Source organism: Sebastes umbrosus, chromosome 14 (genome assembly GCF_015220745.1).
Source record: "Sebastes umbrosus isolate fSebUmb1 chromosome 14, fSebUmb1.pri, whole genome shotgun sequence".
Lineage (NCBI taxonomy): Eukaryota > Metazoa > Chordata > Actinopteri > Perciformes > Sebastidae > Sebastes > Sebastes umbrosus.
The window spans coordinates 26,195,927-26,213,480 of NC_051282.1; the positions used below are offsets into that span (position 1 = coordinate 26,195,927).

Genomic DNA, 17,554 nt, shown 5'->3' on the forward strand with positions numbered 1-17,554 from the left:
CACAGGTGACAACATTCTCCAGACTTCTGACAGCATCTGACCTGGAACCACTAGAGCAAGTGTTGCATAGCGTTGAGCTTCTCTCACTCCAGCAGTTTGACACCGAGCACTCCTTCCTGAAAAAGATCAGGTTTGTTGAAGAATTATTAGCAAGAATATACTAAAGTATACTTAAAGAGGACCTATTATGCAAATTTTCAGGTGCATACTTGGATTTGGGTATTCTACTAGAACATGTTTACATGATTTATTGTTAAAAAAAATGCTTTATTTTTTCATACCGGCTGTGCTGCAGCCCCTCTTTACACCCTCCGTCTGAAACGCTCTGTTCAAGCCCCCCCCCCTCGCGAAAAGCCTACTCCGTTGTGATTGGTCAACCGAACCAAACTCTTCGGACTCTGCTCCAGCTCCGTTCTAACTAGCTTTGTTTGAGGGCGTGCCAAACTGGCAGGTATTATGCAAATGTGTTACTGGGTGACATCACCACGTTAAGGAAGAAAAGGCGGGACTTCAAGCAAGGCGTTTCAGGCAGTTTAGGAGCAGTGTTTCTGTGGGGGAGAATAACTCAATACATGCTTAGTAACATGCACAAAAAACTATACAACACAGTAAAGGAAAGGGAAAAAGCACAAAAGCATAATAGGTCTCCTTTAAATCTTTTGGTATGATCTCAGTCTAAAGATCAATTCTTTGTTTTCTTATAGGAACTTCCTCACTCCTGAAAATGGAAGCAGTAACACTGGCCCCTGCAACAAGATCCTCCTCATTCAGTGTGATTTTGATGAAGCCTCTCACAGTGCCAATCTCATTGCATCTGCAAAGTAGGTCCAACGTTTCCTCTCTGTTGGCCCTGCACCACCACTGTTTAGTTTTGCCATATTGAGTTTTGCTGTTCATTTTCAGGTATTCATCCATCAATGAAATCAACAAGATAACTCAGGAGAGCACGAGAAGCAGGGTGTTTGTCTACTTCATCACCAGACTGCCAAGAATGGAAGGAGGGACCTCCTACGTCGGCTTTCATGGAGGTAAGGCCCCAACGACATGTGATTATTAAATTTTTTTATCTCATTGTTTGAAGAATAATCGGAGACATGTTAATGTCTACAGGCCCCTGGAGATCAGTTCACATCGATGACCTCAGACGGTCAAAAGACATCGTTTCAGACATCAAAACTTTGCAAAGCATGACAATCAGTCAACTGTTTGAAACAAAGAGTCGGTCCGAAGGTAAATGATTGATAAATAATTGATAGAAAATTATAATTTACTCTACGTAAAAAATGTTGGCATTAAAATACAAAATTCTTTTCTACAGCTATGGAGGTGGCTGACATGTACACTGAGGATGAGCAGGAGGAAACAGAACCAGAGGAAAATGTGAGTGCAGACTATATATTTCAAACATTTGCTGCTGTTGGAAAATCACACCTACATATATAACATTGGACACATGTGCATCAATTTTAGAAAAAAGTGTTCCCTCCGCACACTGTTGTCTGACAATGACATTTCATTTTATTCTGGGTTGCTTGTGACACTAGTTTTTAACCAGCATATCCTCCCGCTGCAGGGCTGGAGTAATGTTGTGGACACTACAGCACTGGTGCGGAGCTGTGTGCAGAGTGCAGTGGGCATGCTGAGGGACCAGGTGGAAAGTGGCCAACGCAGTACTCAGAGAGTTGAGATCCTGCTGTCGCTCCTCAGTGACAATGACGAAGTAAAAGGTACCGACAACAACAACTTTCTTTTTCAGTGTTTTTCTGTTTTGTTACAGCAGTTGCAGTGCTCATCGTGTTATCCAACTCTTGTCAGGTGAATTTCTGCAAACTGTGAAGAGGCATCTTCACTCATTGCTGGCGACTCATGAAGGCAACACCTTCTCATCCATGAAGAGCAACTGGGTCATTAAGGAGGCCTCAAACATCGATGCGTTGCAAGAAGGAGGCACATTCAGGTGAGTGCTTCAGCTGCAAAATTTCTGTTTGTCTATTCATTCCTATTTCTTTTAACAACACCGTTAACTTTTTGTGGGTCATGACAGGCACACCTTATGGAAGCGTGTTCAGGCTGTGGTCGTCCCCCTCTTGGCGCAACTGCTTTCAGTCATTGACCGCGACCAAAACTTGGACATCCTGCTAGATGGGAACTGTGGTGGATTTGTCAAGAGGCTGTGGTTGGATATCTTTGGCAACGATAAGCTGCTGGAAATCCCACACCTAACACTGGACCACAAGTAAGTGGCAGTAACATTGCACTTTGCATAAAGGATACCAAATTCCTGTAACTGATAAGATTTACTTTATATATTTAAATGTTTTGTTATTTTCTCTTTTCACAGCTCTGAGACCAGAACAATCCTCGTACAGAACTACATCGCCCAAGACAGGAACATGAGCTGCAGCATGCCCTTCAGCTGGAGGATCAAGGACTACCTGGAGGAACTCTGGGTTCATGCGTTTCAACATGAAGGTAATGGCCTGTTATCAGGTGCTCTCCATAACTGGCATGTCACTACCACGATGTTGTTGTGTATATTAAAATGTATACATCTGTTAGGCCACACTCAACGAGAGTTTGAGGACTTCTTTTGGAAGACACCGCTGGGACGATACATTGAGAAAGCAGACCGAGAGATGCAGACCGAGTTTTTCCAACGCTACCTTCAGGATTTCATCTCCATGACGATGAACGTGACTTGTCAGGAAGATCTGCAGGTTGTTTTACTGTAATAATTGAAACCCTTAAATTGTAAGGCTACATCTGTGTGATGGTGTGTGCATGTTCTGTATATACTAATGCACATTATTGTGCTTTTCTAGCTCCTGTGTGGTGCCCTGAACTGTTGCGTCAATGAGCTGCGATTGCGGCTCAATGCCACGGATACGGTGACGTCTCTCCCATGGGTCCATGCTGCTTATCATGAGTTCAAAAACCGGCTGCAGAACCTCTCCAGAATGATCTGCCTTGAGCCCCGGGTGACCCAGCACCTCTTGAAGAATCATCATACCAGAGACGGGGATGAACTGGTGAGCCTCTAAAGACTATTTAAGTATTTTAAATAATACTATTCTTTTTCCACTTTGTTCAAGGTTTTTGAAATTGGCATGCATGATATTGACTTTAAAGGGTTTAGTTTGGGTATTTTGAAGTGGGGTGGTATGGGGCACTTATCTATAGTCAATGTATGATGGTCGGCACGCCCCCAGCTTGGAGAAACAGACAGAAGTTACCGCACCGAAACAAAGCAATGTAGTGCTGTGGACGGGGCCGGCAGCAAAACGTATTATAGCCACCTAAAAGAAAGGCCCACCTAAAAAAAAATCAATATCAGTTTAAGTGTACGCTATATTTATAATATTTTCACCACTTTACTTTGCTGGCAGGCAGCCAGTTCAGTGCAGTAACTCCTGTCTGCTTCTCCAAGCTGGGGGCGTGCCAACCATCATCTATTGTAGGTCATACACTAACTATGGATTAGTTCCTCAAACAACCCCACTTCAAAACACCCGACCTATCCCTTTAAGATCAGATTATGTTTGGTAATTTAATATTATTTACGTTGCCCTTTTAATGGCCTGTGAGGTGTCGTGATCATATTCCCCCTGTCTCCAAGATACTCGACGTGTATGCTGCTTTCGCATGTGTGGAGTACCTGGAGCCTACACTCCTGGACACGGACGCCCAAAGACAAGCCTGGCTCAGGCAGGTCAAAAAATTCCAGGTTCCCATTGAGTTGATCTGCTCAGAGGACAGTGTGAGGCGCTATGGAGAGAGGAGCAAGGCGATCGTCCGTAGAGTCCAGTAAGTTAAATATATTCAGATGGTCCAAGTGGGACAGTCAACAGCAGATACTGCTTCAGCTGCACTGATGTGGATGGTTATTTGTTTGTGTTTCTTTGTTCTTAGAGCTGGATGGAATCGGATATTCTCTCTCTCTCTGTTTGTGGAGCACATGTTGTTGGGCATCGAGCAGGTAGAGAGGAAGCTGGCACCTTTAGTTTTGGAGCATACAAGAGGGCTTTGCCAGGTCGGTCTGGGTTCTTTGTGGTAACTATATCGACAATAACTACAATAATTCCTCCGTCCATAATCAAATGAATTCCGTCTGCTCTCTCTTAGATACTGGAAAAAAATTCAGACCTCAAAACTCAGCAGTCATTTGAGGCAGTAATCAATTTGCTCAAAGCCTGCAAAGATGGAGTCATCGAATGCATCTTCAGGTACAAATTCAGTTTGAATCTCTCCTACTGTACTTTCTTCCACTCTGTGTCTTCACCTGTTTGTTTTTTCCCAGGTTTGGTCTTCCGCTGTGTCCAGTGTGTATGGGAGACCCCCAGGATCCCCTCTGCCTGCCATGTGAACATATCTACTGTGTAGTCTGTATCAAACAGTGGCTGGGCCCTGGTCAGATGTACTGTCCCCTCTGCATGCAGCAAGTTAACGACGACTTCCTCATGGTTCCTTCAGATGCCATAAGGTTGGTAACTGCATGTGGATTAGAACAAACAGGAACTGAGAAGGCACATATGGTGTGCTTCTTCCTACACACAAAAAATCCATTGACACACTCTGTGCTGTTATTAGTTCCTTCATAGGATCGAGGTAACTGTGAATCTGGCATGTCATGACTTTTAACAATAAGCTGTTTGTGTCTCGTTTTTTGGTAGGATTCTAGTCGACCAACATGCTCAGTTCAGGAAGCAGTGCAACGCTTTCTTCATTGACCTGGTGTCCACTGTGTGCTTCAAGGACAACTCTCCGCCCTGTTCACCTGTCATTCGCCATCTGCTGTCCTTTCTCATGGTGGAGGCCAACACGGTTCCCCTTCTCAGAGGTAGGACGCTGCTCTGACCCCGGTCACTTGTGTGTGTGTGTGCATATCCACAAGTTTTTTTCAGCTCTGACTATCCTATTCCTATTTTTGTTTTTTTTCACCCAGCTAATCGACAAATTCTGACGAAGGTGCTCTCTCCGTTTGATGACTCTGTGGATAAAAATCCAGTGGTCCGGTCGGTAGTGCTCAAACTCCTGCTGAAGTACAGGTGAGCTGCTATGGTTGCACATTGAATAAAGCCTACTAATGTACGATTTTAACAGTTTTTAGCGGTGTATCTAATTTTTTTATGAATTGTTTCTGAAGCTTCGATGAAGTTAAAGGTTACCTGCAGCAGCATCTGGTGGCCGTTGAGCAGAGCAAAATCTTGGAAGAGACGGACAAAACTGAACTGTACTTGTTGTACATCAACTGCCTGGAGGTACACATGAATAGTAACTCTGCTGTGTATTTGAAATAAATGAATGAAATAGTAATCTGCTAATCACACATGTGGGCTTGCCATGGTAGTCGGTATTACCGGTGTTCCACGGTGTTTGGGCATACAATGATTACATTACTCGTCCACTGTTTTTTGGCTTTATTTTAATAGACCATTTTAGTTCATTTTTATGTATCAGTGCCATTCATCAAGTAAAGAAACATCTTCATTTGTAAAATACTAAGCCTGTTATTGGTACATAGTCGTATGATGGACGCTACAATTATGAACTGAAAGTGAAAGCGTCTGCTCGTACGGAGAGGCCAGACACAGCCATCCAATGTTAAAGATTAAAGTTAGTATTCTACATATATTGACTGTCATCTTTTCTTGTAAAATGTCCGGTGTAATATGTAACATCAGTCGTTGTCACAAGTTTATTAACCGGTGGGAAAATGTCCTCACCGTCACATCCCTACACACACATGGATTGTGGTATCTTGCTTTGTGATACAACTTTCATAGGATATATTCATTTTTCATTTCTCTAGGACTCCATGTTTGAAAGGTTGCAGTTCAGGTCCATTGCAGACCAGCGGGTGTGTCTGCAGAATGAAAGTGCCTTCCTGACTGATTACCTGCAGTCACATGGTCAGTCTGCTGGAACAGCCACTGTGGAATATCTGCAGCAGGTGGCCAGAGTGCGTATGGACCTGGACATGGCTGCAAGCCTCATCGTGGAAAAACTCAGAGCCACAGGTGCGTCATTTTTATGAAATATAGTATTACTTTCTCACACTCTACAGTACACTTAGGGATTTGTGATGTGTTAATTTTACCAAAATGTCATTCTTCTGTCTCTTTTTAACCACAGCAGAGGCTCAGGAGACTGGTCAAAGTGGAGCCTTCCTGACCAGTGCGGTGGACTTGTGTCGGCGCAGTGGAAACGACTGGTATCGCGTCTACTTGATCCGTAAGATCTGCAGCCGACACGGCGTGGAGTTTGTCCTGAAGCTCCTCAAAGTGGACGAAATGCGCTGGCTCTTCCCTGAAGAAGTGCTGCAAAAGGTGATTTTCTGTTTTCAGTGAACCAAATAGTTCTAAATGTAATGCTAGCAGTAACTAAATAGACTGGTTAAATTTTCATCACACCCAGAGTGAAGAAGCCACCCCAATAGACCAGTTTCTGGTGTGTGGGGAAGACTACAAGACCATCAGAAATGCTGTGGCAAAGGGAGTTATGGAGGGAAAAGTGGACGGACTGGAGGAGACCTGTGAGGTAACGTTACGTCACTTTCTTGTTGGTAACTCAGCATCAGGTCAGGCCTCTGCTTGTGAATGCAGGTTTACATGTTATCTTGTTGTTCTTTTCCTTCGTAGGGGTGCAGATGCTTACCGCAGAGCACAGCAGTCTATCTTCTGTTGGCGCTGTACAGAGAAGTCACCACTCTCTACAGAGAAGCCAATGCTAGCTTCCATCCCAAACCTGAGGTACATCCTTTCATTAAGACCTAATCAGCTGCTCTGATATAATGTGTTATATTTGTTTACACCCATTTTATGCAAATGACCACAAATAAACTGTTCATCTAACTTGTTTTCAAGTCATATTTTGCTTGCAATTGGGGAATGGGATAAAATCTCCAAAGTCCAGTTCTTTATTGAGCATTTTTCTGTCTGTAGCCGTGTTTACATTCATATATTTTTATTCGCATTTTGAAGTTTCGCATTAGAAAACGCAGTATGGAAACATCCAAATTAAATAAATTATTCTGAATTGCGGAATAAAGTTTTTACGCCCGTGTAGCGGTGCTCAGAATGATGTCCCACAGGCTCAGTCTGGTGCTACACATTTATTTAAGATGTTCTGCAAAATGTTAAATAATGCTTTAGGTTGACAATCGCTACACAGTGTATTCTACTTCTCTCTTGTACACAGAGATTCCCATTATCTCACTTATTCACCATAACAGTAACAAAATGCCAGAAATGCACAAAATCAAAGACTACTACTTCTCTAAACTCTTTAGAGGGTAATATATCGAAATACTTCCTGTTCAGATAAACTTAGCTCAGCAGCATAACACCATATTTCTTATATTTCTTAAAGGGACTATTTGTAACTTTGTGCGCGCATAAATGTAGCGGGTCGTCACACATGCTCGCTCGCATATGCGTGTTCGCGTGTAGCCGCTGTACCCTCCTCCTCTGCCTGCTCGCCTTCACTAAGACAGCTCAGCTCACTCCACCTCTAGACGTGAACGTGCGTTCACTCCACACTGCAGAAGAGTTAGTTTAGCTCTGAGAATATCTAGTGAATGTACAGGGGACGTTTGTGCAGAAATAACTGCTGCAGCTCCTCCAGACCAACAGAGGTTTTCCGTGTCTTGTGAAGTGACGGAGCTCTACAGAGATTTACGTTGTCTTCTCGTTACCGACCGGGTGCCCGTGTCTCCTCTGCTCTCTCCGGCTGCGGGCGGAGAGAGCAGGGAGACACGCTGCAGAGCCCCGCTGCCTCAGCCTGCACTTAGGCAGGAAAAGCCAACACTAGGATCAGATCTAAATCATGTTCATGGAGAGACCTACGTCTGGTCAGCTAACATTACTGCCAAGCAGCTGAAATATAGAGTGATATTGTGCTTTTAGCTGACGTGTGTCGCCTCACTGTTTTGAGCCATGCTAGTTCAGGTATATTTAGAGCGAGCAAGCGCGAGCCCGACGCTGACTTTCGTTGATTTCACGGCCACAGGTGTCGCTGTTAAGTAGCATTTCTGAAAGTTACAAATAGTCCCTTTTAATAAACAGTAAACAACAACATCAACAATAGTCATAGCAAAAGGCTAAGATGAGCAGCGGGAGGGCTCCCTAACACGAGGGCTCATTGTCAAAGCTCCCAGCGCCCCGCGCTACTACTGATGTTACCATGGCGACTGTAACCCTCGTATTAGAACACAGTGGCACCGAAGTACAGTGTAAACATTGCCCTAATACAGAATTGCTAACTAACATCACCAGCTTACCTGCAAAATGTAAAATATTAGGTTGACAATCGCTACACAGTGTATTCTACTTTTATCTTGTACACAGAGATTCTCGTTATCTCACGTATTCACGCGAGACTTCCCTGTGACGCTCCCTTCACCTAAACAGCTTCTGTAGCGACACTGACACCTACTGGCGATCTACTGGCACAACACCCTAATAATAACACTGGCAATAAATAACACTGTACCCTAAATTATAACCACATTGAACTCTCTCTTCTTATAAACACATATGAACATGACAAACTCTCTTCACTTGCATTACACCCAAGAAATGGTTCTGTTTTATAACCTACACATGACTGATTATGCCACACCCGCTTGAGGTGGTTTTTTCCTTTATTGAAAAAGAGTCGATGCGCTAAATGTGATATGAAAACACCTTTGCCGAATAAGTTCTATCGTAGCGAATATTTAACTCCCATGACTGATCAGCTGTTTCCGCTGTCGACGTCTTCCCCGATATTTCCATAACGTGTAAATGCTCGTCTTTGTCTCCAGACAGGATGAAACATGGCCAATTGTAGCTGACATGAAAGAACAATTTAAACCAATTCCTGAAGGCCTTTCTTCATTTTTCTCTCGTAGATGGTTAGATGTCCAAGCCGACTTGTTTTGTTTCTGCTTTGCAACCTCTACTTCTTCTAATTTACTGGCGAAATTCAGCCATGCGTAGCCTATAGCGCCACATTCTGACCAAACTACACTGTAGGAGAGTTTATTTAAGTTATTTAAGTTGATGGAAACGCGCCTACTTTCGTTTTTTGCATCATTTCAAAAGTTTGACAATTGAATGGAAACTCAACTTGTGTCAGTAAACTACATATCTATATATTTATGTATCTTTGTATCTACAGCAATTGGAAGCCCTGTTGAAGTTCATCAAGAACTCCAAATTCCTTGCTAGCCCACAGATGAAAGCCTTCGCCAAGGCTCTGGTGATCAACCAACTCGGCCCGTTGACTGTTCCTCCCGGCGCCTCTGGTGCCCGGTCCGTGCACGTGGACTTAACCATCCACCTGGCTGCTGTCTTGCTCTGCGGGAACCAGGGGATCTTAGCTCCCCTGCAGCAGCTGGCATGGGCACCTGCCAACATGCAGGTATGTGTAATGTCCGCTGCTTTCGCTGTTGGCAACTAGGCCGCCTCTTCTTTCAAGTGAACTTAATGTTTTTATCTGTTTATGCAGGCAGCCTTCTTGCCTACCATGCCAGAGGACATGTTAGTAGTGGCCCAACAAGCTATGGGACTGTTGCAGTGGTACCGTAAGTAAACAAAATTGTACTTTCAAATTCGAAATATCATTGAAAATTAAGTAATTTTTGATTTTCTCTTACCATAGATTGTCCAAATGGTCACCCCTGCACCATTGGAGAGGTATGTCACGATCAGTCTGTCTCATAATACGTTTTTTTTTTAAGTTTCCATACTCTGAAGAATTCATTTTATTGCGTCCGGTTTCTTTTCCTCTAGTGCGGCCAGCCCATGCAAAAAGGTCAATGTTTGGACTGTGGTGTTGAAATAGGAGGAGACAACCACCGGCCTGTGGCTGGATTTCAAGCTATGCAGCTGCAGTAAGTGGTCTATGAGTTAATCCGGGGAGACTCTGGAATACAAAAGAGAGCTAATTAGTGTGTATTTTCTTTTAATTTGTATCTATTTATTAATTATCTCCTCACAGGGGTGACCGCACTAAGACAGGCCACATCCTCGGTGACCCCAGTCGCAGGGACAATCCAGACATGCTGGACACAAAGAGCATTTCCCCCGTTCCCTTCACCATGGTCCGCATGCTCACTCACATGGCCATGCTGCTGGGGACCTGCAACCACCTGCAGGTAGCTGAAATAATGAGTACAGTTCTAATGGAGATCCTTTCCCCCGCAATATATTTAGTTTAGTTTAGAATAGGGGTGGGCGATATATTGAATATACGCGGTGTATCGCAGCTTATTCTAAATGGGATGTAGTAAATGACTATATCGTGAACATCGAGTTTAAATATTAGACTAATTGTCACGTAATTTTTTTAAGCAGGCAGCATGAGACTCGCTTTGGCCTTTTGCTTATATAGTAGGCATTACGGTAAGAGCATGTAAGAACTGACGTCAAAATAAAAGTGATCTTGCGGGGAATGTGATTTCAGTTTCACATAAGTAGCATAAGTCATTCAGTCAGTCAGTAATAAATAAAGAAATAAAACCAAATTAATTAATATTAAATAATAGATAAAATGAATGTTGATTAAAAAAAAAATACTGCCTGCACACTGTATTTTGGAGAAATATGACAGTTCACCACCTCAGTGTTCAGATTAGTTTGTTATAATGATCATGCTGGTATGATCATATGCATCAAAGGGTTAAATCAAACAGTTATGTAATTTTCTCTAAAATAACATAGCTGTTATTTTAGAGAAAATATGAAAATATCAAGGTATATATTGTATATCGCAACTTAGCCTAAAAATATTGAGATATTATTTTTAAGCCATATCGACCAGCCCAGGTTTATAGGTGCGGCAAAAAAACACTGTTGATATCCTGTTTGTGTTTAAGAGGTGAGTCTGGTCAGTCATGCACTCTATTTGTGTTTCCAGCCTATCTCCACCATCATCCAGCCTCCGGTCCGTGACCCCGGTGCATTTCTAAGTGCTCACCTGCGAAAGGACATGGAGCATCTGATCAGATCTCTGGGTAAAGGGACAGACGACACAGTCAGCGCTGTTCACCTGCTCATCAGCAGCCTCGTGGAACCCAAACAGCAACAGACATGTAAGCAACAACAAACCTATCACTCTACTCTAAAAGTATTATGTGCTAATGATACCAAAAATAAAGTTATCGTAGTCTGAATAGCAACCTGTGCCCACTAATGTAGAATAGGTGCATACACATATCAAACAGTATAAAAATATATATTTTAAATAGAATATATGTATTTGCTTTGATCTATAAAAACAGTAAGATATTGCACTTGCTGAGTTGTATTGGCTCTATGCACAAGTAATAAATAAATGTGTACAAAGGAATAAACTAAGGTGCAGTTGGAATGCAAAACGTAAAAGTGTAAAAGTGTTACTGTTTTCACCTCTATTCTAAAGATAGTGACAGCATGTTTCTAAAGCCTCTTGCTCCTGAACCTTTTACTACTGTATTACTGCAAATGTGTAGGCTGCAGGACAGCGACAGAAAGTAGGAAAGACAGGAAAGGGGTGCCCTCTAGTGGTCAGAAATTGTGTGGTGTTCCTCACCACAGCACTGTACACATCAGACAATTGCAAACAGACAGTTTGTGCTGTTGCAACAGAGCGTGCACCATCTCACTACGTCAACAAATGCAGGATTTGTGGGTCAGGATTTCCCTTTGCAATACCACTTCTAGCTTTCCCATATGATCCAAGATCATAAGGTGATGTGATTACAGTGATAACGTACTATAGTAACTTCAGACAGCTGTAAATTATGTGCAACATTTTTATTTGTTTTGAGACTTTTCAACCTAGGTAAAAAAAATGTCCCTCCAAAAATGAAACACTAGATTCACTGGATTTCCTTCTACTATTAAACACTGCCGGTCTTTCCTTTCAGGGCCGGTTCCTTATGACAACGTGCTCTCCACCAAAAACGCCAGAAATGGATGGGAGATGGAAGTGAGCAACGCCATCATCACACCTCAGCTGAAGGTAGAAATACTTAATCTGGCGCATAATCTAATCTTTTAATTCTGCCTGTTTGTAAAATATGTGCTCATTAGACATTTTCTTCCGTCATTTTCTCCTCCACAGAACTTGGATAGACAGCTGAAGGAAGTGAACGCGTTCATCCGGGCTGACTCTCGCATCTCCGCTAATCCCATCATGAAGCTCATGTTTGGCGATCCTCGTCTCTTCTTGGCCTCGCTTCCCCAGAACTCTCTGATCCACGGTTCTGCCGTGTGGAGCTGCAGAGAGAAAGTGTCTCTGCTGAGCCTCACCCACATTGTGGAGCAGAATGACGGCAAAGACACCCTGCCGGTGCTCTGGAGGTTTCTGCACAGGGTAAGAACATTCAAGCCCAACTTTTTTTACCCTAAGAGACCCACTTAGACCCATTTTTGTCTTTTTTAGGGTGGTACAGGGGGTGTTTAGGGGGAGATAGCAGGTCAACAGTAGATGTCACATAGATGTGGTGTATATCATCTGAAAGCTGAAATAAACAGGAATTACCCTAAACTGCATGTGGGCATGTCTGTGCACGTTGTGTGTGTGTATGTGTGTTGTGTGTGTGTGTTTGAGACAGAGAGAGAGGAAGAAGGGTGTAAGGTGACAAGTTTCTATGTTTTGAAACTACATTTTAATCTCGTCTTTTTTCGTCAACGATATTGCGTGTTCGCTATCGTCATACTGTCTAACGACGTCGGTGCCGTCTCGTCATCGTCTCGTCTTAGTCATGGGAAATAAAAGGTCACTGACGAACATATTTCATCATAGTTTTCGTTAACGTAACCTTTTTATTTTTCAGGAAGCAGAACTCCGGCTGGTGAAGCACCTTCCTGATATCCTCATGCTCCAGAGAGATCTGGTCAAGAGGTTTCAAAACATCACCGAGCTGACTTGTGGCACCATCGGCGAATTCCTCCTCAGTCAGAAAGCAGGTACTGAAACTAACTGCCTACGCCAGCGGCTCTCAACTTTTTTACACTGTATGACTCACTTTACACAAGAGATACAAAGTTCCACGCAGTTTCATATTACCTCTTTCTTGGAAGTGTCATTGTAAAATAGCTGGCGACGTACAGTTTAGAAACACTGCCTGCCAAGGAATGAGTTGTTTTAACCTAGAGGGAGACAATGATTCTTAAAAAGAGCTAAATCTCTTCCACACATGAGATGTCTTATTATGTTATAGTCAGTTTATCCAATTTACTGGAAGTCGTGTCTCTAGTTAACATGTGTGTACACTTGGGATGACATTTTTTTGTTTTCTTCATGTGTGCAGTTTCGCTGAAAGCCTGGTATGATAAATACATCAAGATCTTCCTGACAAGCTGGAATCAGCTCAGAGTGTCTTTGGCCACTAACGGTAAATAAAAACACACTTTGTTGCACCAACTCTGGCATGTCCTGACACCAACACGATATCCAACTTGAATTGAAATGTTGTCGTTCAGGTGAGATCAAGATCCCAGCTGAGTTCTGCCAGAAGGACCTGGACCTCAACAGTGACCTCAAGGTGCTGTTACCACGGCGACAAGGCCCAGGCCTGTGTTCCACGGCCCTCGTCAGCTACCTCATCGCCCTGCACAATGACCTGGTCTACTGTGTGGACAAGCACACTGGAGAGGAGACCAGGTGGGGGCGCTCACGCCACATTTTTCTAACTTGTGCATGTTTGGCTGCAGTGTGTAAACTTCTACTCCAAATATATACCACATTTATGTATTGGTTTTACGGAGAGGTTGTTAAAAGAAGAGAAAGATTTTGAATTACCAGGTCAAAAAGGGTGAAAAAAGGAAACAAATGCTAAAACAAAAATACATAAACTCTGTCTGACTGGTCTGTTTGTCCCTCCCCCCCAGCTACAAAGTGAGCCCGGCGGATCTGACCGACCTGCATGTGATCCGGTACGAGCTGGAGCGGGACCTGATGCCACTGGTTCTGTCCAACACCCAATACAGCATCGAGAGAGGCCAGGAGACTCTTCACGAGTACGACTTGCCCAAGATCCAGCAGCAGATCGTCTCCCGCTTCTTACTGGGCAAACCTCTCATCACTCTCAATGTGAGCAAATGGAAAGCACAGAAATGGCTCCTGTTTGTTTGGAAACTTGTTAAAATCCTATAATTCCTCTGTCCCTTCTCCACAGGGCATCCCAACACTAGTGAACAGACATGACCGCAACTATGAGATTATCCTGAAGGATGTAAAGGCAAAAGTCCAGCAAGTAAGTTGTGATATACTATACAGTATTGAAACTACCGTTCATTTACCACATATAGTCAGTAGTGGAAAAGTACATTTACTGTAGATAATCCCCTCATGAGACGATACATGTCTGTGTGCCAACAGGAGCCTCTTCAGACTCTCACCCTGTTCGCCGTCGCCGGGGAGCTTCACTCCTACAGCGAGGTGTGTGAGGCCTTGTCCACGCTGGAAGTGGCCCTCGGTTTCCTCGCCATGACCGGGGGAGAGCCTGACATGCAGCTGTCCCGCTACCTGGAGGAGGTGCTGCAGATGGGAAACCAGATGGCTGCGCATATCCTCAAGGTCGGCCTATCTGGAGACACCGGTTGTTTTTATCCTGTTGCACGTTCTCTCGCTTCCACATTCACTTTTGTTACTTTCTTTCCAAACAATTTGCCAAATCTGCACCCGAAGAGAAACTCTTTGTTGTCTGACTTTTTAGTGCTATCATACTATACTTTTACAAACATGGTTTTAATTGGTCTTTTTTTAGGTGCTAGATATGAGATAATACTTAACGTCCTCTTTGTTTTGCTCACAGGCCCTGAGCATGTGTTGTCTAAAGCATTGTGTGGCTCTGTGGCAGCTGCTGGCCTCACTCAAATCAGAAAACATGCTGCGGCTCAAAAGGGTAAGGCATCGGTATACAGATACAGATGGTATTATTATTTGTATGCATATTCTGCTAAGTAAATACTTCTGTATAAAATTGCATTATTATTATTTTGCCTGTTCCATGCATTCTCTGTGTTCTTCAGGATCCGTTTGTGGAAGTGTCGGAGAGGTACAAACAGGCCCTGAGCGAAGACGAGCACAGGCTGCTGACCGGCTTCTTTTCTAAGTGCAGCGCCGACTCGTTCCTGCTGGAGATGCACGAGTTCCTGGTGCTGGTCCTTAAAAAGTCCAATGCACTTGATACCTACAGGCCTGACTGGAGGTAAAACGATCTTTTTACGAAATTATTTGTGATTTGTTAATGTCTATAAATTCTAAAAAATCATGTCTAAAATCAAGGCTTGATCCTTCAAAATGGAAGAGAGAGAAATGAGGAAAACCCCATTGCGTGCCGTGTTTTTGAGTCTTAGTTAAAACAAAGTCAATGTTGTTCCTTTCCCACTTTGAGCCACCTTGGCTGATTTAGCGTGCTGCACGCAAACAAACCTGAAATTAACTTTGGTCAGAGTTGGCTCTCTATTATTACAGTTGGTTGTCCTGGAAAAGCCAGAGACAAAAGGTTATTTTGCACACATTGTACAAATTAATTTTATTTGACTGGCTTGGGTACAAAGGAAATTTCTATCCCAATGAACCCATGAAGTTGAAACACTATGCCGCGGTAAATACTGTGCTATTAAGTAACGTGGCCGTTACCTTAGCATTATCTGTATCACTGGTTCCCAACCTGGGGGTCTCGACCCCCGCTAGGGGTCGCCAAAGTTTCATGGGGGGGTCGCGAGACCGTCTTGATTTTAAGGGGTGTAATACAACTTTTAACAAAAAAATATACAGTTGGCCTTTAGAAAGAATAAATCTAAATTGTTATTTTTAAAAGTTTGGTTTATTATTTAAAATATAAACTTTAAAAGTACGCAAACAACCAAAGAGCTAATGAAACAATGGCCAAGCGTCAGGGAGAAATTGAAAAAAATAAGCCTTTTAAGTATGTATCATTGTTAAAAATAGAAAAAAAAACTAGTTTCAAACAACAAAGTTCCTTAAAATAACAGGAAGACTCATCTCTGATGCAATATTCACAGGGAAATAATCTGCTCAAAATTTCTCCAAATCGCTCGTTTTATACAAACTTCCTGCAGTTATTGCATTCACTGTTTTTAATTGTACAGTTTATCAGCTGTTCTGTACTGTTATTGTAATGCATGGATGAAATATCCATAAAATATGTCACTTAGTCAGGGGTCGTCAGTTTATTCAATGATAGAAAAAGGGTCCCTTAAGAAAAAAGGATGGGAACCACTGGTCTGTATCAATAACTCTTCAAAATGTATCTCTAGTCCTCAGCCTCAATTAAGTGTGCCATATATTTTAGCTACATATGTACATTTAATGTAGTTAAAACAAAGAATAAAAGTAGGTATATTTGTGTGATGTCAGATCACATGTATAAAGCAATATGTTTTGTCTCTTAAAAGCCTGAAAGTCACCCTGGTGTCTTACTTGGAGCGCAAAGACCTGGACACCCCTCCTGACGTGGAGGAGCTCTTCCCAGAGGAGATCTGCCTCTCCCAGTATGTCGAAGCCTGGAAGTTCATCGTGGCCTTCAAGCAGGATCGCGGCCAGAGACAATGAAGATGTCATATATAATCATGTCCCTCAGATTGATGTTTACAATCATGGTAAATCGACAGTATTGAAGCGGATGTGGACGGGTGATAAGTTCTGTATTTTACACATATTTATGCAGAGACGTGCCTTTTTTAAGAGCACTAATGTTAAGCATCATAGTGCCACAAACTGAGTGTGCAGTTCATATATGAAGAGGTGAGGATTATTTGCTCTTTGTTTTGTGTTATTTTCTATTTTCCTGACCACCAACATGTACAGAGTTTTCCGTACGGTTGATCGTCTTCTATCTCGCACTTTACTTGTAAATGTGAATTTGTCTCGAAGATGCAGAAAAACAATCTGACTTCTACTCAGGTACATAATGTGGATTAACTCGGGGGAGGATCTGAAAACCACACTGACCTGAGTCACTTTATCAAGTATAACGTGTCTTTTCACATTCCTCAAAAGCCATTTCCATCCCTTTTTTCTATCGCTGTTTAATCATGTTATGTTTGATGTGTCTTACGTATGTAAAAGTTGCACTTGCCTTTCTTCCACTTTTTAAAATCACTGTCTTAAAAACGATATAATGTGTTTAAAAAAAAAAGTTAATTTCCTTTCTTTTACATTCCAGTTTTTCATCTAATGTTCAGCATATTTACAGAATACAATATTCTGTTATTGTCTTACTTATTGTTATTTTCTATGTATGCGTGATAATACATATACTGCTTCCAATAAAGCATAAATGTCACCTTTTTTTGTATTATGAGATAATAATGCATAACAATACATACATGTTTCAAATAAGGCATCTTATTCATCTCATGCTGGTGAGGCTCGGTGCTGCTCCCTCCTCTTCCTGGTTATTATGGAGTAATATTTACGTAATTTATCTAATTATCTGTCAGTACGTTACGGTTTTATTATAAATGTTTCCATCTGCTTTTGTAGACAAACTGGATTATTTCCTCAAGTCAGCTCTGAGTGGGACTCTGAGTAGTCTTAAATCCTGTAGTCATAG

General features: G+C 42.5%; 1 protein-coding gene across 7 annotated transcripts in view; it reads left to right on the forward strand.

Annotated features, from left to right (window-relative positions):
- rnf213a (ring finger protein 213a) overlaps positions 1-17,287 on the forward strand; it is a 37,692-nt gene extending 20,405 nt beyond the window's left edge. For 5 of the 7 annotated variants that reach the window (XM_037793545.1, XM_037793542.1, XM_037793543.1 and 2 more), the window contains exons 29-67: positions 6-130; positions 705-821; positions 904-1,028; positions 1,111-1,230; positions 1,319-1,380; positions 1,574-1,727; positions 1,816-1,957; positions 2,045-2,236; positions 2,342-2,472; positions 2,560-2,717; positions 2,823-3,029; positions 3,617-3,804; positions 3,910-4,030; positions 4,123-4,223; positions 4,298-4,480; positions 4,671-4,837; positions 4,943-5,045; positions 5,144-5,258; positions 5,810-6,017; positions 6,133-6,326; positions 6,415-6,537; positions 6,639-6,749; positions 9,160-9,402; positions 9,490-9,565; positions 9,643-9,677; positions 9,774-9,874; positions 9,982-10,138; positions 10,900-11,074; positions 11,891-11,985; positions 12,088-12,339; positions 12,803-12,935; positions 13,280-13,363; positions 13,452-13,632; positions 13,860-14,061; positions 14,147-14,224; positions 14,350-14,547; positions 14,786-14,875; positions 15,003-15,181; positions 16,395-17,287. In XM_037793545.1, the coding sequence (XP_037649473.1) occupies positions 6-130; positions 705-821; positions 904-1,028; positions 1,111-1,230; positions 1,319-1,380; positions 1,574-1,727; positions 1,816-1,957; positions 2,045-2,236; positions 2,342-2,472; positions 2,560-2,717; positions 2,823-3,029; positions 3,617-3,804; positions 3,910-4,030; positions 4,123-4,223; positions 4,298-4,480; positions 4,671-4,837; positions 4,943-5,045; positions 5,144-5,258; positions 5,810-6,017; positions 6,133-6,326; positions 6,415-6,537; positions 6,639-6,749; positions 9,160-9,402; positions 9,490-9,565; positions 9,643-9,677; positions 9,774-9,874; positions 9,982-10,138; positions 10,900-11,074; positions 11,891-11,985; positions 12,088-12,339; positions 12,803-12,935; positions 13,280-13,363; positions 13,452-13,632; positions 13,860-14,061; positions 14,147-14,224; positions 14,350-14,547; positions 14,786-14,875; positions 15,003-15,181; positions 16,395-16,551 (5,583 nt within the window). In that variant the 3' untranslated portion in view covers positions 16,552-17,287. Of the gene's footprint in view, positions 1-5; positions 131-704; positions 822-903; positions 1,029-1,110; positions 1,231-1,318; positions 1,381-1,573; positions 1,728-1,815; positions 1,958-2,044; positions 2,237-2,341; positions 2,473-2,559; positions 2,718-2,822; positions 3,030-3,616; positions 3,805-3,909; positions 4,031-4,122; positions 4,224-4,297; positions 4,481-4,670; positions 4,838-4,942; positions 5,046-5,143; positions 5,259-5,809; positions 6,327-6,414; positions 6,538-6,638; positions 6,750-9,159; positions 9,403-9,489; positions 9,566-9,642; positions 9,678-9,773; positions 9,875-9,981; positions 10,139-10,899; positions 11,075-11,890; positions 11,986-12,087; positions 12,340-12,802; positions 12,936-13,279; positions 13,364-13,451; positions 13,633-13,859; positions 14,062-14,146; positions 14,225-14,349; positions 14,548-14,785; positions 14,876-15,002; positions 15,182-16,394 lie in introns of those variants that run through there. The other 2 variants (XM_037793547.1, XM_037793548.1) reach the window with 2 other exon arrangements.
- Positions 17,288-17,554: the final 267 nt, after the last annotated feature.